Source organism: Cherax quadricarinatus, chromosome 3, assembly GCF_038502225.1.
Source record: "Cherax quadricarinatus isolate ZL_2023a chromosome 3, ASM3850222v1, whole genome shotgun sequence".
NCBI lineage: Eukaryota > Metazoa > Arthropoda > Malacostraca > Decapoda > Parastacidae > Cherax > Cherax quadricarinatus.
The window spans coordinates 79,966,789-79,982,556 of record NC_091294.1 but is presented as its reverse complement, the minus strand read 5'-3'; the positions used below and the strand labels follow the sequence as shown (position 1 = coordinate 79,982,556).

Sequence of the window (15,768 nt, the reverse complement as noted above, 5' to 3'; positions counted from 1 at the left end):
AGTGTTACTGTCAGTTTTTTTGTGTCAGTGTTACTGTCAGTGTTACTGTCAGTTTTATTGTGTCAGTGTTACTGTCAGTTTTATTGTGTCAGTGTTACTGTCAGTTTTATTGTGTCAGTGTTACTGTCAGTTTTATTGTGTCAGTGTTACTGTCAGTTTTATTGTGTCAGTGTTACTGTCAATTTTATTGTGTCAGTGTTACTGTCAGTGTTACTGTCAGTTTTATTGTGTCAGTGTTACTGTCAGTGTTACTGTCAGTTTTATTGTGTCAGTGTTACTGTCAGTTTTATTATGTCAGTGTTACTGTCAGTTTTATTGTGTCAGTGTTACTGTCAGTGTTACTGTCAGTTTTATTGTGTCAGTGTTACTGTCAGTTTTAATGTGTCAGTGTTACTGTCAGTTTTATTGTGTCAGTGTTACTGTCAGTTTTATTGTGTCAGTGTTACTGTCAGTGTTACTGTCAGTTTTAATGTGTCAGTGTTACTGTCAGTTTTATTGTGTCAGTGTTACTGTCAGTGTTACTGTCAGTTTTATTGTGTCAGTGTTACTGTCAGTTTTATTGTGTCAGTGTTACTGTCAGTTTTAATGTGTCAGTGTTACTGTCAGTTTTATTGTGTCAGTGTTACTGTCAGTTTTAATGTGTCAGTGTTACTGTCAGTTTTATTGTGTCAGTGTTACTGTCAGTTTTAATGTGTCAATGTTACTGTCAGTTTTAATGTGTCAGTGTTACTGTCAGTGTTACTGTCAGTTTTAATGTGTCAGTGTTACTGTCAGTTTTATTGTGTCAGTGTTACTGTCAGTGTTACTGTCAGTTTTATTGTGTCAGTGTTACTGTCAGTGTTACTGTCAGTTTTAATGTGTCAGTGTTACTGTCAGTTTTATTGTGTCAGTGTTACTGTCAGTTTTATTGTGTCAGTGTTACTGTCAGTTTTAATGTGTCAGTGTTACTGTCAGTTTTATTGTGTCAGTGTTACTGTCAGTTTTAATGTGTCAGTGTTACTGTCAGTGTTACTGTCAGTTTTAATGTGTCAGTGTTACTGTCAGTTTTATTGTGTCAGTGTTACTGTCAGTGTTACTGTCAGTTTTATTGTGTCAGTGTTACTGTCAGTTTTAATGTGTCAGTGTTACTGTCAGTTTTATTGTGTCAGTGTTACTGTCAGTTTTATTGTGTCAGTGTTACTGTCAGTTTTAATGTGTCAGTGTTACTGTCAGTTTTATTGTGTCAGTGTTACTGTCAGTTTTAATGTCAGTGTTACTGTCAGTTTTATTGTGTCAGTGTTACTGTCAGTTTTATTGTGTCAGTGTTCCTGTCAGTTTTATTGTGTCAGTGTTACTGTCAGTTTTAATGTGTCAGTGTTACTGTCAGTTTTAATGTGTCAGTGTTACTGTCAGTTTTATTGTGTCAGTGTTACTGTCAGTTTTAATGTGTCAGTGTTACTGTCAGTTTTATTGTGTCAGTGTTACTGTCAGTTTTATTGTGTCAGTGTTACTGTCAGTTTTATTGTGTCAGTGTTACTGTCAGTTTTATTGTGTCAGTGTTACTGTCAGTTTTATTGTGTCAGTGTTACTGTCAGTGTTAGTGTCAGTTTTATTGTGTCAGTGTTACTGTCAGTTTTATTGTGTCAGTGTTACTGTCAGTTTTAATGTGTCAGTGTTACTGTCAGTTTTATTGTGTCAGTGTTACTGTCAGTTTTAATGTGTCAGTGTTACTGTCAGTTTTGTGTCAGTGTTACTGTCAGTTTTAATGTGTCAGTGTTACTGTCAGTTTTATTGTGTCAGTGTTACTGTCAGTTTTATTGTGTCAGTGTTACTGTCAGTTTTATTGTGTCAGTGTTACTGTCAGTTTTATTGTGTCAGTGTTACTGTCAGTTTTATTGTGTCAGTGTTACTGTCAGTTTTATTGTGTCAGTGTTACTGTCAGATTTAATGTGTCAGTGTTACTGTCAGTTTTATTGTGTCAGTGTTACTGTCAGTTTTATTGTGTCAGTGTTACTGTCAGATTTAATGTGTCAGTGTTACAGCATCAGTTGTACTGCATCAGTGTTACTGTGTCAGTGTTACTGTGTCAGTGTTACTGTGTCAGTGTTACAGTGTCAGTGTTACAGCATCAGTTGTACTGCATCAGTGTTACTGTGTCAGTGTTACTGTGTCAGTGTTACTGTGTCAGTGTTACAGTGTCAGTGTTACAGTGTCAGTGTTACTGTGTCAGTGTTACTGTACTGCATCAGTGTTACTGTGTCAGTGTTACTGTGTCAGTGTTACAGTGTCAGTGTTACAATGTCAGTGTTACAGTGTCAGTGTTACTGTGTCAGTGTTACTGTACTGCATCAGTGTTACTGTGTCAGTGTTACTGTGTCAGTGTTACAGTGTCAGTGTTACAGTGTCAGTGTTACTGTGTCAGTGTTACTGTACTGCATCAGTGTTACTGTGTCAGTGTTACTGTGTCAGTGTTACAGTGTCATTGTTACAGTGTCAGTGTTACAGTGTCAGTGTTACTGTGTCAGTGTTACTGTGTCAGTGTTACTGTACTGCATCAGTGTTACTGTGTCAGTGTTACTGTGTCAGTGTTACTGTGTCAGTGTTACAGTGTCAGTGTTACTGTACTGCATCAGTGTTACTGTGTCAGTGTTACTGTGTCAGTGTTACAGTGTCAGTGTTACAGTGTCAGTGTTACAGTGTCAGTGTTACTGTGTCAGTGTTACTGTGTCAGTGTTACTGTACTGCATCAGTGTTACTGTGTCAGTGTTACTGTGTCAGTGTTACAGTGTCAGTGTTACTGTGTCAGTGTTACTGTGTCAGTGTTACAGTGTCAGTGTTACAGTGTCAGTGTTACTGTGTCAGTGTTACTGTCAGTTTTATTGTGTCAGTGTTACTGTCAGTTTTATTGTGTCAGTGTTACTGTCAGTTTTATTGTGTCAGTGTTACTGTCAGTTTTATTGTGTCAGTGTTACTGTCAGTTTTATTGTGTCAGTGTTACTGTCAGATTTAATGTGTCAGTGTTACTGTGTCAGTGTTACTGTGTTAGTGTTACTGTGTCAGTGTTACAGTGTCAGTGTTACAGTGTCAGTGTTACTGTGTCAGTGTTACTGTGTCAGTGTTACTGTACTGCATCAGTGTTACTGTGTCAGTGTTACTGTGTCAGTGTTACAGTGTCAGTGTTACAGTGTCAGTGTTACAGTGTCAGTGTTACAGTGTCAGTGTTACAGTGTCAGTGTTACTGTGTCAGTGTTACTGTGTCAGTGTTACTGTACTGCATCAGTGTTACTGTGTCAGTGTTACTGTGTCAGTGTTACTGTATCAGTGTTACTGTGTCAGTGTTACTGTGTCAGTGTTACTGTGTCAGTGTTACAGTGTCAGTGTTACTGTGTCAGTGTTACTGTACTCACCTAGATGTGATTGCAGGTGTCGATTCACAGCTCCTGGCTCCGTCTCTTCAATGGTCACAACTAGGTCATTCTTCCTGCTCCATGAGCTTTATCATACCTGTTCTTAAAGCTGTGTATGGATCCTGCCTCCACTACATCACTTTCCAGACTATTCCTCTTCTTGACTACTCTGTGACTGAAGAAATACTTCCAAACATCCCTGTGATTCATCTGAGTCTTCAACTTCCAACTGTGACCCCTTGTTGCTGTGTCCCATCTCTGGAACATCCTGTCTCTGTCCACCTTGTCAATTCCTTTCAGTATTTTATATGTCATTATCATATCCCCCTATCCTGTCCTCCAGTGTTGTCAGGTTGATTTCTCTTAACCTCTTCTCATAGGACATGCCCCATAGCTCCAGGACTAGTCTTGTTGCAAACCTTTGTACTTTCTCTAATTTCTGTACATGCTTGACCAGGTGTGGGTTCCAAACTGGTGCTGCATACTCCAATATAGGTCCAACATACACATTGTACAGGATCCTGAATGATTCCTTATTGAGATGTCAGAATGTTATTCTTATGTTTACTAGATGCCCATATGCTGCAGCAGTTATTTGGTTAAAGTGCACCTCAGGAGATGTACCTGGTGTTATACTCATCCCAACATCATTTTCCTTGAGTGAGGTTTCTTGTCTCTGGCTCCCTAGACTGTACTCTGTCTGCAGTCTTCTTTGCCCTTCCCCAATCTTCATGACTTTGCACTTGGTGGGGTTGAACTCCAGGAGCCAGTTTCTGGACCAGGTCTGCAGCCTGTCCAAATCCTTTGTAGTTCTGCCTGGTCCTCATCAGATTGAAGCTTTCTCATCAACTTCACATCATCTGCAAACAGGGACACTTCTGAGTCTATTCCTTCCATCACATCGTTCACATATACCTGAAACAGCACCAGTCCTAGGACTGACCTGTGGAACCCTGCTCGTCACAGGCGCCCACTGTGACACTTCATCTTGTAGCGTGATTCTCTGATGTCTTCCCGACAGGTATTCCCTAATCCACTGCAGTGCCTTCCCTGTTTTACCTGCCTGGTTCTCCAGCTTATGCACTAATCTCTTGTGTGGAACTGTGTCAAAAGCCTTCTTACAGTCCAAGAAAATGCAATCTACCCCTCCCCCCCCTCTCTCTCTCTCTCTTGTCTTACTGCTGTCACCCTGTCATAGAATTCCAGTAGGTTTGTGACACAGGATTTTCCATCCCTGAAACTGTGCTGGTTGTTGTTGATAAGATCATTCCTTTCTAGGTGCTCCACCACTCTTCTAATAATCTTCTCCTTGACTGCATACTATACATGTCAGTGACACTGGTCTGTAGTTTAATGCTTCATGTGTGTCTACATTTGCTGTCTTCCATACTTCAGGCAGTCACCCTGTTTCAATAGATGTGTTGAAGATTGTTGTTAGTGGCACACATAACGCCTCTGCTCCCTCTCTCAGGACCCATGGAGAGATGTTATCCGGCTCCATTGCCTTTGAAGTATCTAGCTTGCTTAGCAGCCTCTTCACTTCTTCCTCGGTTGTATGTATTGTGTCTAACACTTTATGGTGAACCCCACCTCTCCGTCTTTCTGGGGTTCCTTCTATCTCCTCTGTGAACACTTCTTTGAATCTTATGTTGAGCTCCTCATGTACTTCGCAGTCGTTTCTTGTGATCTCCCCTCCTTCCTTCCTCAGCCTGATTACCTGGTCCTTGACTGTTGTTTTCCTCCTGATGTGGCTGTACAACAGCTTTGGGTCAGATTTGGCTTTTGCTGCTATGTTATTTTTGTATTGTCATTGGGTCTCCCTTCTTACCTGTGCATATTTGCTTGTGGCTTAACGACGGCTGCTCTCCTTATTCAGTGTTACTGTGTCAGTGTTACAGTTTCAGTGTTACTGTGTCAATGTGTTTTGTCAGTGTTACTATGTCAGTAACACTGTCAGTGTTACAGTGTCAATGTTACTATACTCTTTGGAACACAGGGACAGAGATACATCATAATTTATACCTGGAAGATTCTAGTGTCAGGGGACCAAGACTGTTCATCTTGCCTCCCAGCATACATAAGGGGGATTACCAATAGACCCCTTGCTATCTTCAAGACCCCTGGCTGTCTTTAAGACCCCTGGCTGTCTTTAAGACCCCTGGCTTCTCTTCAAGGATCCTGGTTGTCTGTTTCTGGTATATGTGAATGACATGACAGAAGGAATAGACTCACAAGTGTCCCAGTTTGCAGATGATGTGAAGTTGATGAGAAGAATTCAATCTGATGAGGACCAGGCAGAACTACAAAGGGATCTGGACAGACTGCAGGCCTGGTCCAGAAACTGGCTCCTAGAGTTCAACCCCACCAAGTGCAAAGTTATGAAGATTGGGGAAGGGCAAAGAAGACCACAGATGGAGTACAATCTAGGGGGCCAGACACTACAAACCTCACTCAAGGAAAAGGTTCTTGGGGTCAGTATAATACCAAGCACATCTCCTGAGGTACACATCAACCAGATAACTGCTGCAGCATATGGGTGCCTGGCAAACCTGAGAACAGCATTCTGACATCTCATTAAGGAATGTTAAACCTAAGACCCAATCTAACCTTGTTATTTTTTAAATACACTACCTAACAGAATACTCCATTCTACTGAATGTACAGCAATGCATGCAACCATATGACCTGTCTTTGTAATACTCATTTGTGCTTAATTGTTATCTGTTTACAATAATGTTTTATCACTGATTGCATCATTTATTTATTTATTTATTTATTTATAATTTGAGCACACATACAGAGGTACAAAAAAATACAGATAAGAGCAGCATGCCAAAGCCACTTATACTATGCATAGCATTACGGGCTGGCTTAAAATTAACTTAAGATTAACTAAGCAATGATGAAATCAGTGAAAAACATTAATGTAAACAGATTACTATAAAGCACAAGTGAGTATTACAAAGACAGGTCATATGGTTGCATGCATTGTTGTAAATTCAGTAGAATGGAGTATTCTGCTTAGTTAATCTTAAGTTAATTTTAAGCCAGCCTGTAATGCTATGCATATAAGTGGCTTTGGCATGCTGCTCTTACCTGTATTTTTTTGTACCTCTGTATGTATGTTCAAATTATTAAATAAATAAATAAATAAATAAAATAAATAAATCATTCAGGACCCTGTACACCGTGTACGTTAGGCCTATATTGGAGTATGCGGCACCAGTTTGGAACCCACACCTAGCCAAGAACGTACAGAAATTAGAGAAAGTGCAAAGGTTTGCAGCTAGACTAGTCTCAGAGCTAAGGGGCATATCCTACAAGGAGACGTTAATGGAAATCAACCTGACAATACTGGAGGACAGGACAGGGAAGAATATGATAATGCCATATAAAATACTGAGAGGAATTGACAAGGTGGACAGAGACAGGATGTTCCAGAGATGGGACACAGCAACAAGGTGGACAGAGACAGGATGTTCCAGAGATGGGACACAGCAACAAGGTGGACAGAGACAGGATGTTCCAGAGATGGGACACAGCAACAAGAGGTCAAAATTGCAAGATGAAGACTCAGATGAATCACAGGGATGTTAATAAGTATTTCTTCAGGCACAGAGTTGTCAGGAAGTGGAATAATCTGGGAAGTGGTGTAGTGGAGGCAGGATCCATACATAGTTTTAAGAAAAGCTATGATAAAGCTTATGGAGCAGGAAGAGTGACCTAGTGAAGAGGCAGGGCCAGGAGCTGTGACTCGACCCCTGTAACCACAACCAGGCGAGTACAAACAAAACACACACACAAACACACAAAACACACACACAAACACAAACAAAACACACGCACACACACATACACACAAACAAAACACAAACACACACACATGCACACAGAGTTGAAAAGGCAGGGCCAGGAGCTCTGAATCGACTCCTGCAACCACAACTAGGTGAGTACATACAAACAAACAAAACACACACATACACACACACACACAGCAGTAAGACAAGAGAGGGAGGAGTGGGTAGATTGCATTTTCTTAGACTGTAAGAAGGCATTTGACACAGTTCCACACAAGAGATTAGTGCAAAAGCTGGAGGACCAGGCAGGGATAACAGGGAAGGTGCTCCAGTGGATCAGGGAATACCTGTCTGGAAGACAACAGCGAGTCATGGTACATGGTGAGGCACCTGTAACGAGCGGGATTCCACAGGGGTCAGTCTTAGGACCGGTGCTGTTTCTGGTATTTGTGAACGACATGACAGAAGGAATAGACTCCGAAATGCCCCTGTTTGCAGATGATGTGAAGTTGATGAGAAGAATTCAATCAGAGGAGGACCAGGCAGAATTACAAAGGGATCTGGAGAGGCTGCAGACCTGGTCCAGCAACTGGCTCCTGAAGTTCAACCCCACCAAATGCAAAGTCATGGAGCTTGGGGAAGGGCAAAGAAGACAGCAGACTAAGTACACTCTAGGAGGCCAGAGACGTCAAACCTCACTCAAGGAAAAGGATCTTGGGGTGAGTATAACACCGGGCACATCTCCGGAGGCACACATCAACCAAATAACTGCTGCAGCATATGAGCGCCTTGCAAACCTAAGAACAGCATTCTGACATCTTAATAAGGACTCGTTCAGGACCCTGTACACTGTTTACATATGTCAGGCCCATACTGGAGTATGTAGCACCAGTTTGGAACCCACACCTAGCCAAGCATGTAAGGAAGCTAGAGAAAGTGCAAAGATTTGTTACAAGACTAGTCCCAGAGCTAAGGGGTAAGTCCTATGAGGAAAGATTAAGGGAGATCGACCTGACGACACTGGAGTACAGGAGAGATAGGGAGGATATGATAACTTATAAAATACTGAGAGGAATTGACAAGGTGGACAGAGACAGGATGTTCCAGAGATGGGACACAGCAACAAGGTGACACAGTTGGAAGTTGAAGACTCAGATGAATCACAGGGACATTAAAAAGTATTTCTTCAGTCACAGAGTTGTCAGGAAGTGGAATAGTCTGGGAAGTGATGTAGTGGAGGCAAGATCCATACACAGCTTTAAGAAGAGGTATGATAAAGCTCATTAAGCAGAGTGACCCAGTAACAGCCAGTGAAGAGGCAGGGCCAGGAGCTATGAATCGACCCCTGCAACCACAACTAGGTGAGTACACACACACACACACACACACACACGGGGGACAGGAGCTGAGTCTCGACCCCTGCAACCACAATTAGGTGAGTACACACACACACACACACACACACACACACACACACACACACACACACACACACCACACAAACAAAACACACACACACATACGCACACACGCGAAGAGGCGGGGCCAGGAGCTGTGAATCGACCCCTGCAACCACAAATAGGTGAGTACAAATAGGTGAGTACACGACCGAGAGGTATGTGAGGAGCTCAACACGAGATTTAAAGAAGTATTTACAGTGGAAACCAGTAGGACTCCAGGAAATCTGACCAGGGAGGTACACCAACAAGTGCTGGATGAGGTACACATAACCAAGGAGGAGGTGAAGAAGCTGCTATGTGAACTTGACACCTCAAAGGTGGTGGGACCAGACAACATCTCTCTGTGGGTCCTTAGAGAGGGAGCAGAGATGCTGTGTGTGCCACTAACAAAGATCTTCAACACATCCATTGAAACTGGGCAACTCCCTGAGGTATGGAAGATGGCAAATGTAATCCCAATTTTTAAAAAAGGAGACAGACATGAGGCATTAAACTACAGACCTGTATCACTAACATGTATAGTATGCAAAGTCATGGAAAAGATCATCAGGAGGAGAGTGGTGGAGCACCTGGAAAGAAACAAGTGTATAATCGACAACCAGCATGGTTTCAGGGATGGAAAATCCTGTTTCACAAACCTACTGGAGTTTTATGACAAGGTGACATAAGTAAGACAACGGAGAGAGGGGTGGATAGACTGCATTTTCTTGGACTGCAAGAAGGCCTTTGACACAGTTCCTCACAAGAGGTTACTGCAAAAGCTAAAGAATCAGGCACACATAACAGGAAAGGCACTGCAATGGATCAGAGAATACCTGACAGGAAGGCAACAACGAGTCATGGTATGTGACGTGGTGTCAGAATGGACGCCTGTGACAAGCGGGGTTCCACAGGGGTCAGTCCTAGGACCTGTGCTGTTCTTGGTATATGTGAACGACATAACGGAAGGGATAGACTCAGAAGTGTCCTTGTTTACAGATGATGCGAAGTTAATGAGAAGAATCAAATCGGACGAGGATCAGGCAGGACTACAAAGAGACCTGGACAGGCTACAAGCCTGGTCCAGCAACTGGCTCCTTGAGTTTAACCCTGCCAAATGCAAAGTCATGAAGATTGGGGAAGGGCAAAGAAGACCGCAGGCACTAGTCTAGGTGGCCAAAGACTGCAAACCTCACTTAAGGAAAAAGATCTTGGGGTGAGTATAACACCGAGCACATCTCCTGAGGCGCACATCAATCAGATAACTACTGCAGCGTACGGGCGTCTGGCAAACCTAAGGATAGCGTCCCAATACCTCAGTAAGAAATTGTTCAAGACTCTGTACACCATTTACATCAGGCCCATACTGGAGTATGCAGCACCAGTTTGGAATCCACACCTGGTCAAGCACGTCAAGAAATTAGAGAAAATGCAAAGGTTTGCAACAAGACTAATTGCAGAGCTAAGGGGATTGTCCTACGAAGAAAGGTTAAGGGAAATCGGCCTGACAACACTGGAGGACAGAAGGGTCAGGGGAGACATGATAACGACATATAAAATACTGTGCAGAATAGACAAGGTGGACAAAGACAGGATGTTCCAGAGATGGGACACAGATACAAAAGGTCACAATTGGAAGTTGAAGACTCAGATGAATCAAAGGGATGTTAGGAAGTATTTCTTCAGTCATAGAGTTGTCAGGCAGTGGAATAGCCTAGAAAGTGGCGTAGTGGAGGCGGGAACCATACATAGTTTTAAGATGAGGTACGATTAAGCTCATGGAGCAGGGAGAAAAAGGACCTAGTAGCAATCAGTGAAGAGGCAGGGCCAGGAGCTATGAATCGACCCCTGCAACCACAAATAGGTGAGTACAACACACATATACACACACAACACACAGACAGACAGACATACAGACACACAGACACACAGACAGACAGATACACACACACACACACACACACACACACACATGGTACTGGAAAACTTCATGTGCCAACACGTAAGGGACACTACAAGAGAGAGAGGAGAGGATGAACCAGCAAGGCTGGACTTAGTATTCACCTTGAGTAGTGCAGATATCGAGGACATCACATATGAAAGACCCCTTGGGGCCAGTGACCATGTGGTTTTAAGCTTCGAATACACAGTAGAGCTACAAGTGGAGGGAGAAGCAGGAAGGCCAGGATGAATGAAGCCAAACTACAAGAAAGGGGACTACACAGGAATGAGGAACTACCTGAACGGGGTTCAGTGGGACAGAGAACTGGCAGGGAAGCCAGTTAATGAGATGATGGAATATGTAGCAAGAAAATGCAAGGAGGCTGAGGAGAGGTTTGTACCCAAGGGTAACAGGAATAATGAAAAAGCCAGGATGAGCCCATGGTTTACCCAAAGGTGCAGGGAGGCAAAAACCAAGTGTGCTAGGGAATGGAAGAAATATAGAAGGCAAAGGACCCAGGAGAATAAGGAGAACAGTCGTAGAGCCAGAAACGAATATGCACAGATAAGAAGGGAGGCCCAAAGACAATATGAAAATGATATAGCAGCTAAAGCCAAATCTGACCCGAAACTGTTGTACAGCCACATCAGGAGGAAAACAACAGTCAAGGACCAGGTAATCAGGCTAAGGAAGGAAGGAGGAGAGACAACAAGAAATGACCGTGAAGTATGTGAAGAACTCAACAAGAGATTCAAAGAAGTGTTCACAGAGGAGACGGAAGGAGCTCCAGAAAGACGGAGAGGTGGGGCACACCACCATGTGCTGGACACAGTGCACACAACCGAGGAAGAAGTGAAGAGGCTTCTGAGTGAGCTAGATACCTCAAAGGCAATGGGGCCAGATAACATCTCCCCATGGGTATTGAGAGAGGGAGCAGAGGCACTATGTGTACCCCTAACAACAATATTCAATACATCTATCGAAACAGGGAGATTGCCTGAGGCATGGAAGACAGCAAATGCAGTCCCAATCTTTAGAAAAGGAGACAGACATGAAGCATTAAACTACAGACCAGTGTCACTGACATGTATAGTATGCAAAATCATGGAGAAGATTATCAGGAGAAGAGTGGTGGAACACCTAGAAAGGAACGATCTCATCAACAGCAGCCAACATGGTTTCAGGGACGGGAAATCCTGTGTCACAAACCTACTGGAGTTCTATGACATGGTGACAGCAGTAAGACAAGAGAGAGAGGGGTGGGTGGATTGTATTTTCTTGGACTGCAAGAAAGCGTTTGACACAGTTTCACACAAGAGATTGGTGCAAAAACTGGAGGACCAAGCAGGGATAACAGGGAAGGCACTACAATGGATCAGGGAATACTTGTCAGGAAGACAGCAGCGAGTCATGGTACGTGGCGAGGTGTCAGAGTGGGCACCTGTGACCAGCGGGGTCCCGCAGGGGTCAGTCCTAGGACCAGTGCTGTTTCTGGTATTTGTGAACGACATGACGGAAGGAATAGACTCTGAGGTGTCCCTGTTTGCAGATGACATGAAGTTGATGAGAAGAATTCACTCGATCGAAGACCAGGCAGAACTACAAAGGGATCTGGACAGGCTGCAGACCTGGTCCAGCAATTGGCTCCTGGAGTTCAATCCCACCAAGTGCAAAGTCATGAAGATTGGGGAAGGGCAAAGAAGACCGCAGACGGAGTACAGTCTAGGGGGCCAGAGACTACAAACCTCACTCAAGGAAAAAGATCTTGGGGTGAGTATAACACCAGGCACATCTCCTAAAGCGCACATCAACCAAATAACTGCTGCAGCATATGGGCGCCTAGCAAACCTTAGAACAGCATTCCGACATCTTAATAAGGAATCATTCAGGACCCTGTACACCGTGTACGTTAGGCCCATATTGGAGTATGCGGCACAAGTTTGGAACCCACACCTAGCCAAACACGTGAAGAAACTAGAGAAAGTGCAAAGGTTTGCAACAAGACTAGTCCCAGAGCTAAGAGGTATGTCCTATGAGGAGAGGTTAAGGGAAATCAACCTGACGACACTGGAGGACAGGAGAGATAGGGGGGACATGATAACGACATACAAAATACTGAGAGGAATTGACAAGGTGGACAAAGACAGGATGTTCCAGAGATTGGACACAGCAACAAGGGGACACAGTTGGAAGCTGAAGACACAGATGAATCACAGGGATGTTAGGAAGTATTTCTTCAGCCACAGAGTAGTCAGTAAGTGGAATAGTTTGGGAAGCGATGTAGTGGAGGCAGGATCCATACATAGCTTTAAGCAAAGGTATGATAAAGCTCACGGCTCAGGGAGAGTGACCTAGTAGCGATCAGTGAAGAGGCGGGGCCAGGAGCTCGGACTCGACCCCCGCAACCTCAACTAGGTGAGTACAACTAGGTGAGTACACACACACACACACACACACACACGCACACACACACACACACACACACACACACACACACACACACACACACACACACACACACACACACACACACAACACAACACATACGCACCACACAACACACATACAACACAGAAGACAAGTTACCTCAGAATTAGTGTTGCTAGGAGGCAGGTTAGTGTTGTAAGGGAGACTCTGGTAGATATTCGCATGCTTCAGCTTGTGTGGTATATCCTCTACGTCCTCGTACGAAGATTCTACTGCCAGAAGAGTCAAAGACACAAGTACACAGGTCACAATACCACCTCTATTAACATCTAAACTGTATATATAATGCTAAACTCACAAATTATGATGTACTCACTTAGCCTTAATACCATAATCTGTAAGGATTTAATGCTAAGAATTAATCTAAGTCTGCTCGAAATGCCTAGCCATGCTAGGCATTTCGAGCACACTGTAAACCCCACATTGTAACCCTTATAGAGAATAAACTTGAATGAAAGAATGAATGAATGGAGAGAGACTTGAACCATGGTATAAGGTTCAGGAACACTGTTAGAGATCTTAACCAGGCTTAATCCCTAAACGGTCCAAACGTATATATACGTTCTTACCGCTAGCGCCCCAAATGTATATATACATTTTAATTTTCCTGCCTCCAAATCTGGCATGATTGGCCCGAGATGCCTGGTCAGCATAGAATGGGTCTTAACACTCGGTGTGCACCATATTAAAAAATCTGGGACCACTCAGTACCTTGTGGGAGCACCAGTTAAACTGAGCGCCAGCTAGAGCAAACAGTGCGGCAAACACCAAGGATTCACTGATGTAATGTCATATTAACACTCCTTTTTAAGAGGAAAGTGATGTTAGCCCCAAGTTCAAGGTCTGCATATCTCTGTCTGTCTATGTCTGTCTCTGTCTCTCTATCTGTCTCATCTCTGTCTGTCTCTATCTCTTTTTATCTGTCTCACAAGTACACACAAATACAATTATACTTCTTCCTTCTCCCTTCTCCTTCTTCTATTCTCCTGTGTATAAAAAACATTGCTGGGACCTATAAATACAGTGGACCCCCAGTTTACGATCACCTCCTAATGCGACCAGTTATGTAAGTGTATTTATGTAAGTGCGTTTGTACGTGTATGTTTGTGGGTCTGAAATGGACTAATCTAATTCACAATATTCCTTATGAGAACAAATTCGTTCAGTAATGGCACCTGAACATACTTCTGGAATGAAATAACATCGTTAACCGGGGGTTCACTGTACTTGTATATAATCCTAGACAATAGTAAATGACCAAGGCAGGTGTAAATGTCGACCTGTCAATGTGTTTGTGACAACTTGAGTACAATTTCAGTACCTACTATTAGTGTCAGAACAAAAACTGGTTATGAAATGACAAGAACTACAATAAATTGTCGTTATCAGAACATAAAAATTATATTTTAATCCTATAACACTTAAATTTTTTTCTCTTTATTTCAATGAAAAAAAAAATTATTTTTCAAAATATTCGGGGCACTGAGGGAGAGAATGTATATATACGCTTGGAACGTTTAGGGGTTAATAATGACTGGAGGGAGACTTGAACCATGGTACAAGGATCAGTAACACTGTTAGAGACCTTAACCAGGCTTAATAATGACTGGAGGGAGACTTGAACCATGGTACAAGGTTCAGTAACACTGTTAGAGACCTTAACCAGGCTTAATAATGACTGGAGGGAGACTTGAACCATGGTACAAGGATCAGTAACACTGTTAGAGACCTTAACCAGGCTTAATAATGACTGGAGGGAGACTTGAACCATGGTACAAGGTTCAGTAACACTGTTAGAGACCTTAACCAGGCTTAATAATGACTGGAGGGAGACTTGAACCATGGTACAAGGTTCAGTAACACTGTTAGAGACCTTAACCAGGCTTAATAATGACTGGAGGGAGACTTGAACCATGGTACAAGGTTCAGTAACACTGTTAGAGACCTTAACCAGGCTTAATAATGACTGGAGGGAGACTTGAACCATGGTACAAGGATCAGTAACACTGTTAGAGACCTTAACCAGGCTTAATAATGACTGGAGGGAGACTTGAACCATGGTACAAGGTTCAGTAACACTGTTAGAGACCTTAACCAGGCTTAATAATGACTGGAGGGAGACTTGAACCATGGTACAAGGTTCAGTAACACTGTTAGAGACCTTAACCAGGCTTAATAATGACTGGAGGGAGACTTGAACCATGGTACAAGGTTCAGTAACACTGTTAGAGACCTTAACCAGGCTTAATAATGACTGGAGGGAGACTTGAACCATGGTACAAGGTTCAGTAACACTGTTAGAGACCTTAACCAGGCTTAATAATGACTGGAGGGAGACTTGAACCATGGTACAAGGTTCAGTAACACTGTTAGAGACCTTAACCAGGCTTAATAATGACTGGAGGGAGACTTGAACCATGGTACAAGGTTCAGTAACACTGTTAGAGACCTTAACCAGGCTTAATAATGACTGGAGGGAGACTTGAACCATGGTACAAGGTTCAGTAACACTGTTAGAGACCTTAACCAGGCTTAATAATGACTGGAGGGAGACTTGAACCATGGTACAAGGTTCAGTAACATGTTAGAGACCTTAACCAGGCTTAATAATGACTGGAAGGAGACTTGAACCATGGTACAAGGTTCAGTAACACTGTTAGAGACCTTAACCAGGCTTAATAATGACTGGAGGGAGACTTGAACCATGGTACAAGGAT

General features: G+C 43.0%; 1 protein-coding gene across 9 annotated transcripts in view; it reads right to left on the bottom strand.

Annotated features, from left to right (window-relative positions):
* LOC128705091 (nephrin) overlaps window positions 1-15,768 on the bottom strand; it is a 324,072-nt gene that overhangs the window by 28,588 nt on the left and 279,716 nt on the right. For 7 of the 9 annotated variants that reach the window (XM_053800326.2, XM_053800316.2, XM_053800332.2 and 4 more), the window contains exon 13: window positions 13,151-13,263. In XM_053800326.2, coding sequence (XP_053656301.2) covers window positions 13,151-13,263 — 113 coding nt within the window. The remainder of the gene's footprint in view (window positions 1-13,150; window positions 13,264-15,768) is intronic. The other 2 variants (XM_070093073.1, XM_070093056.1) reach the window with 1 other exon arrangement.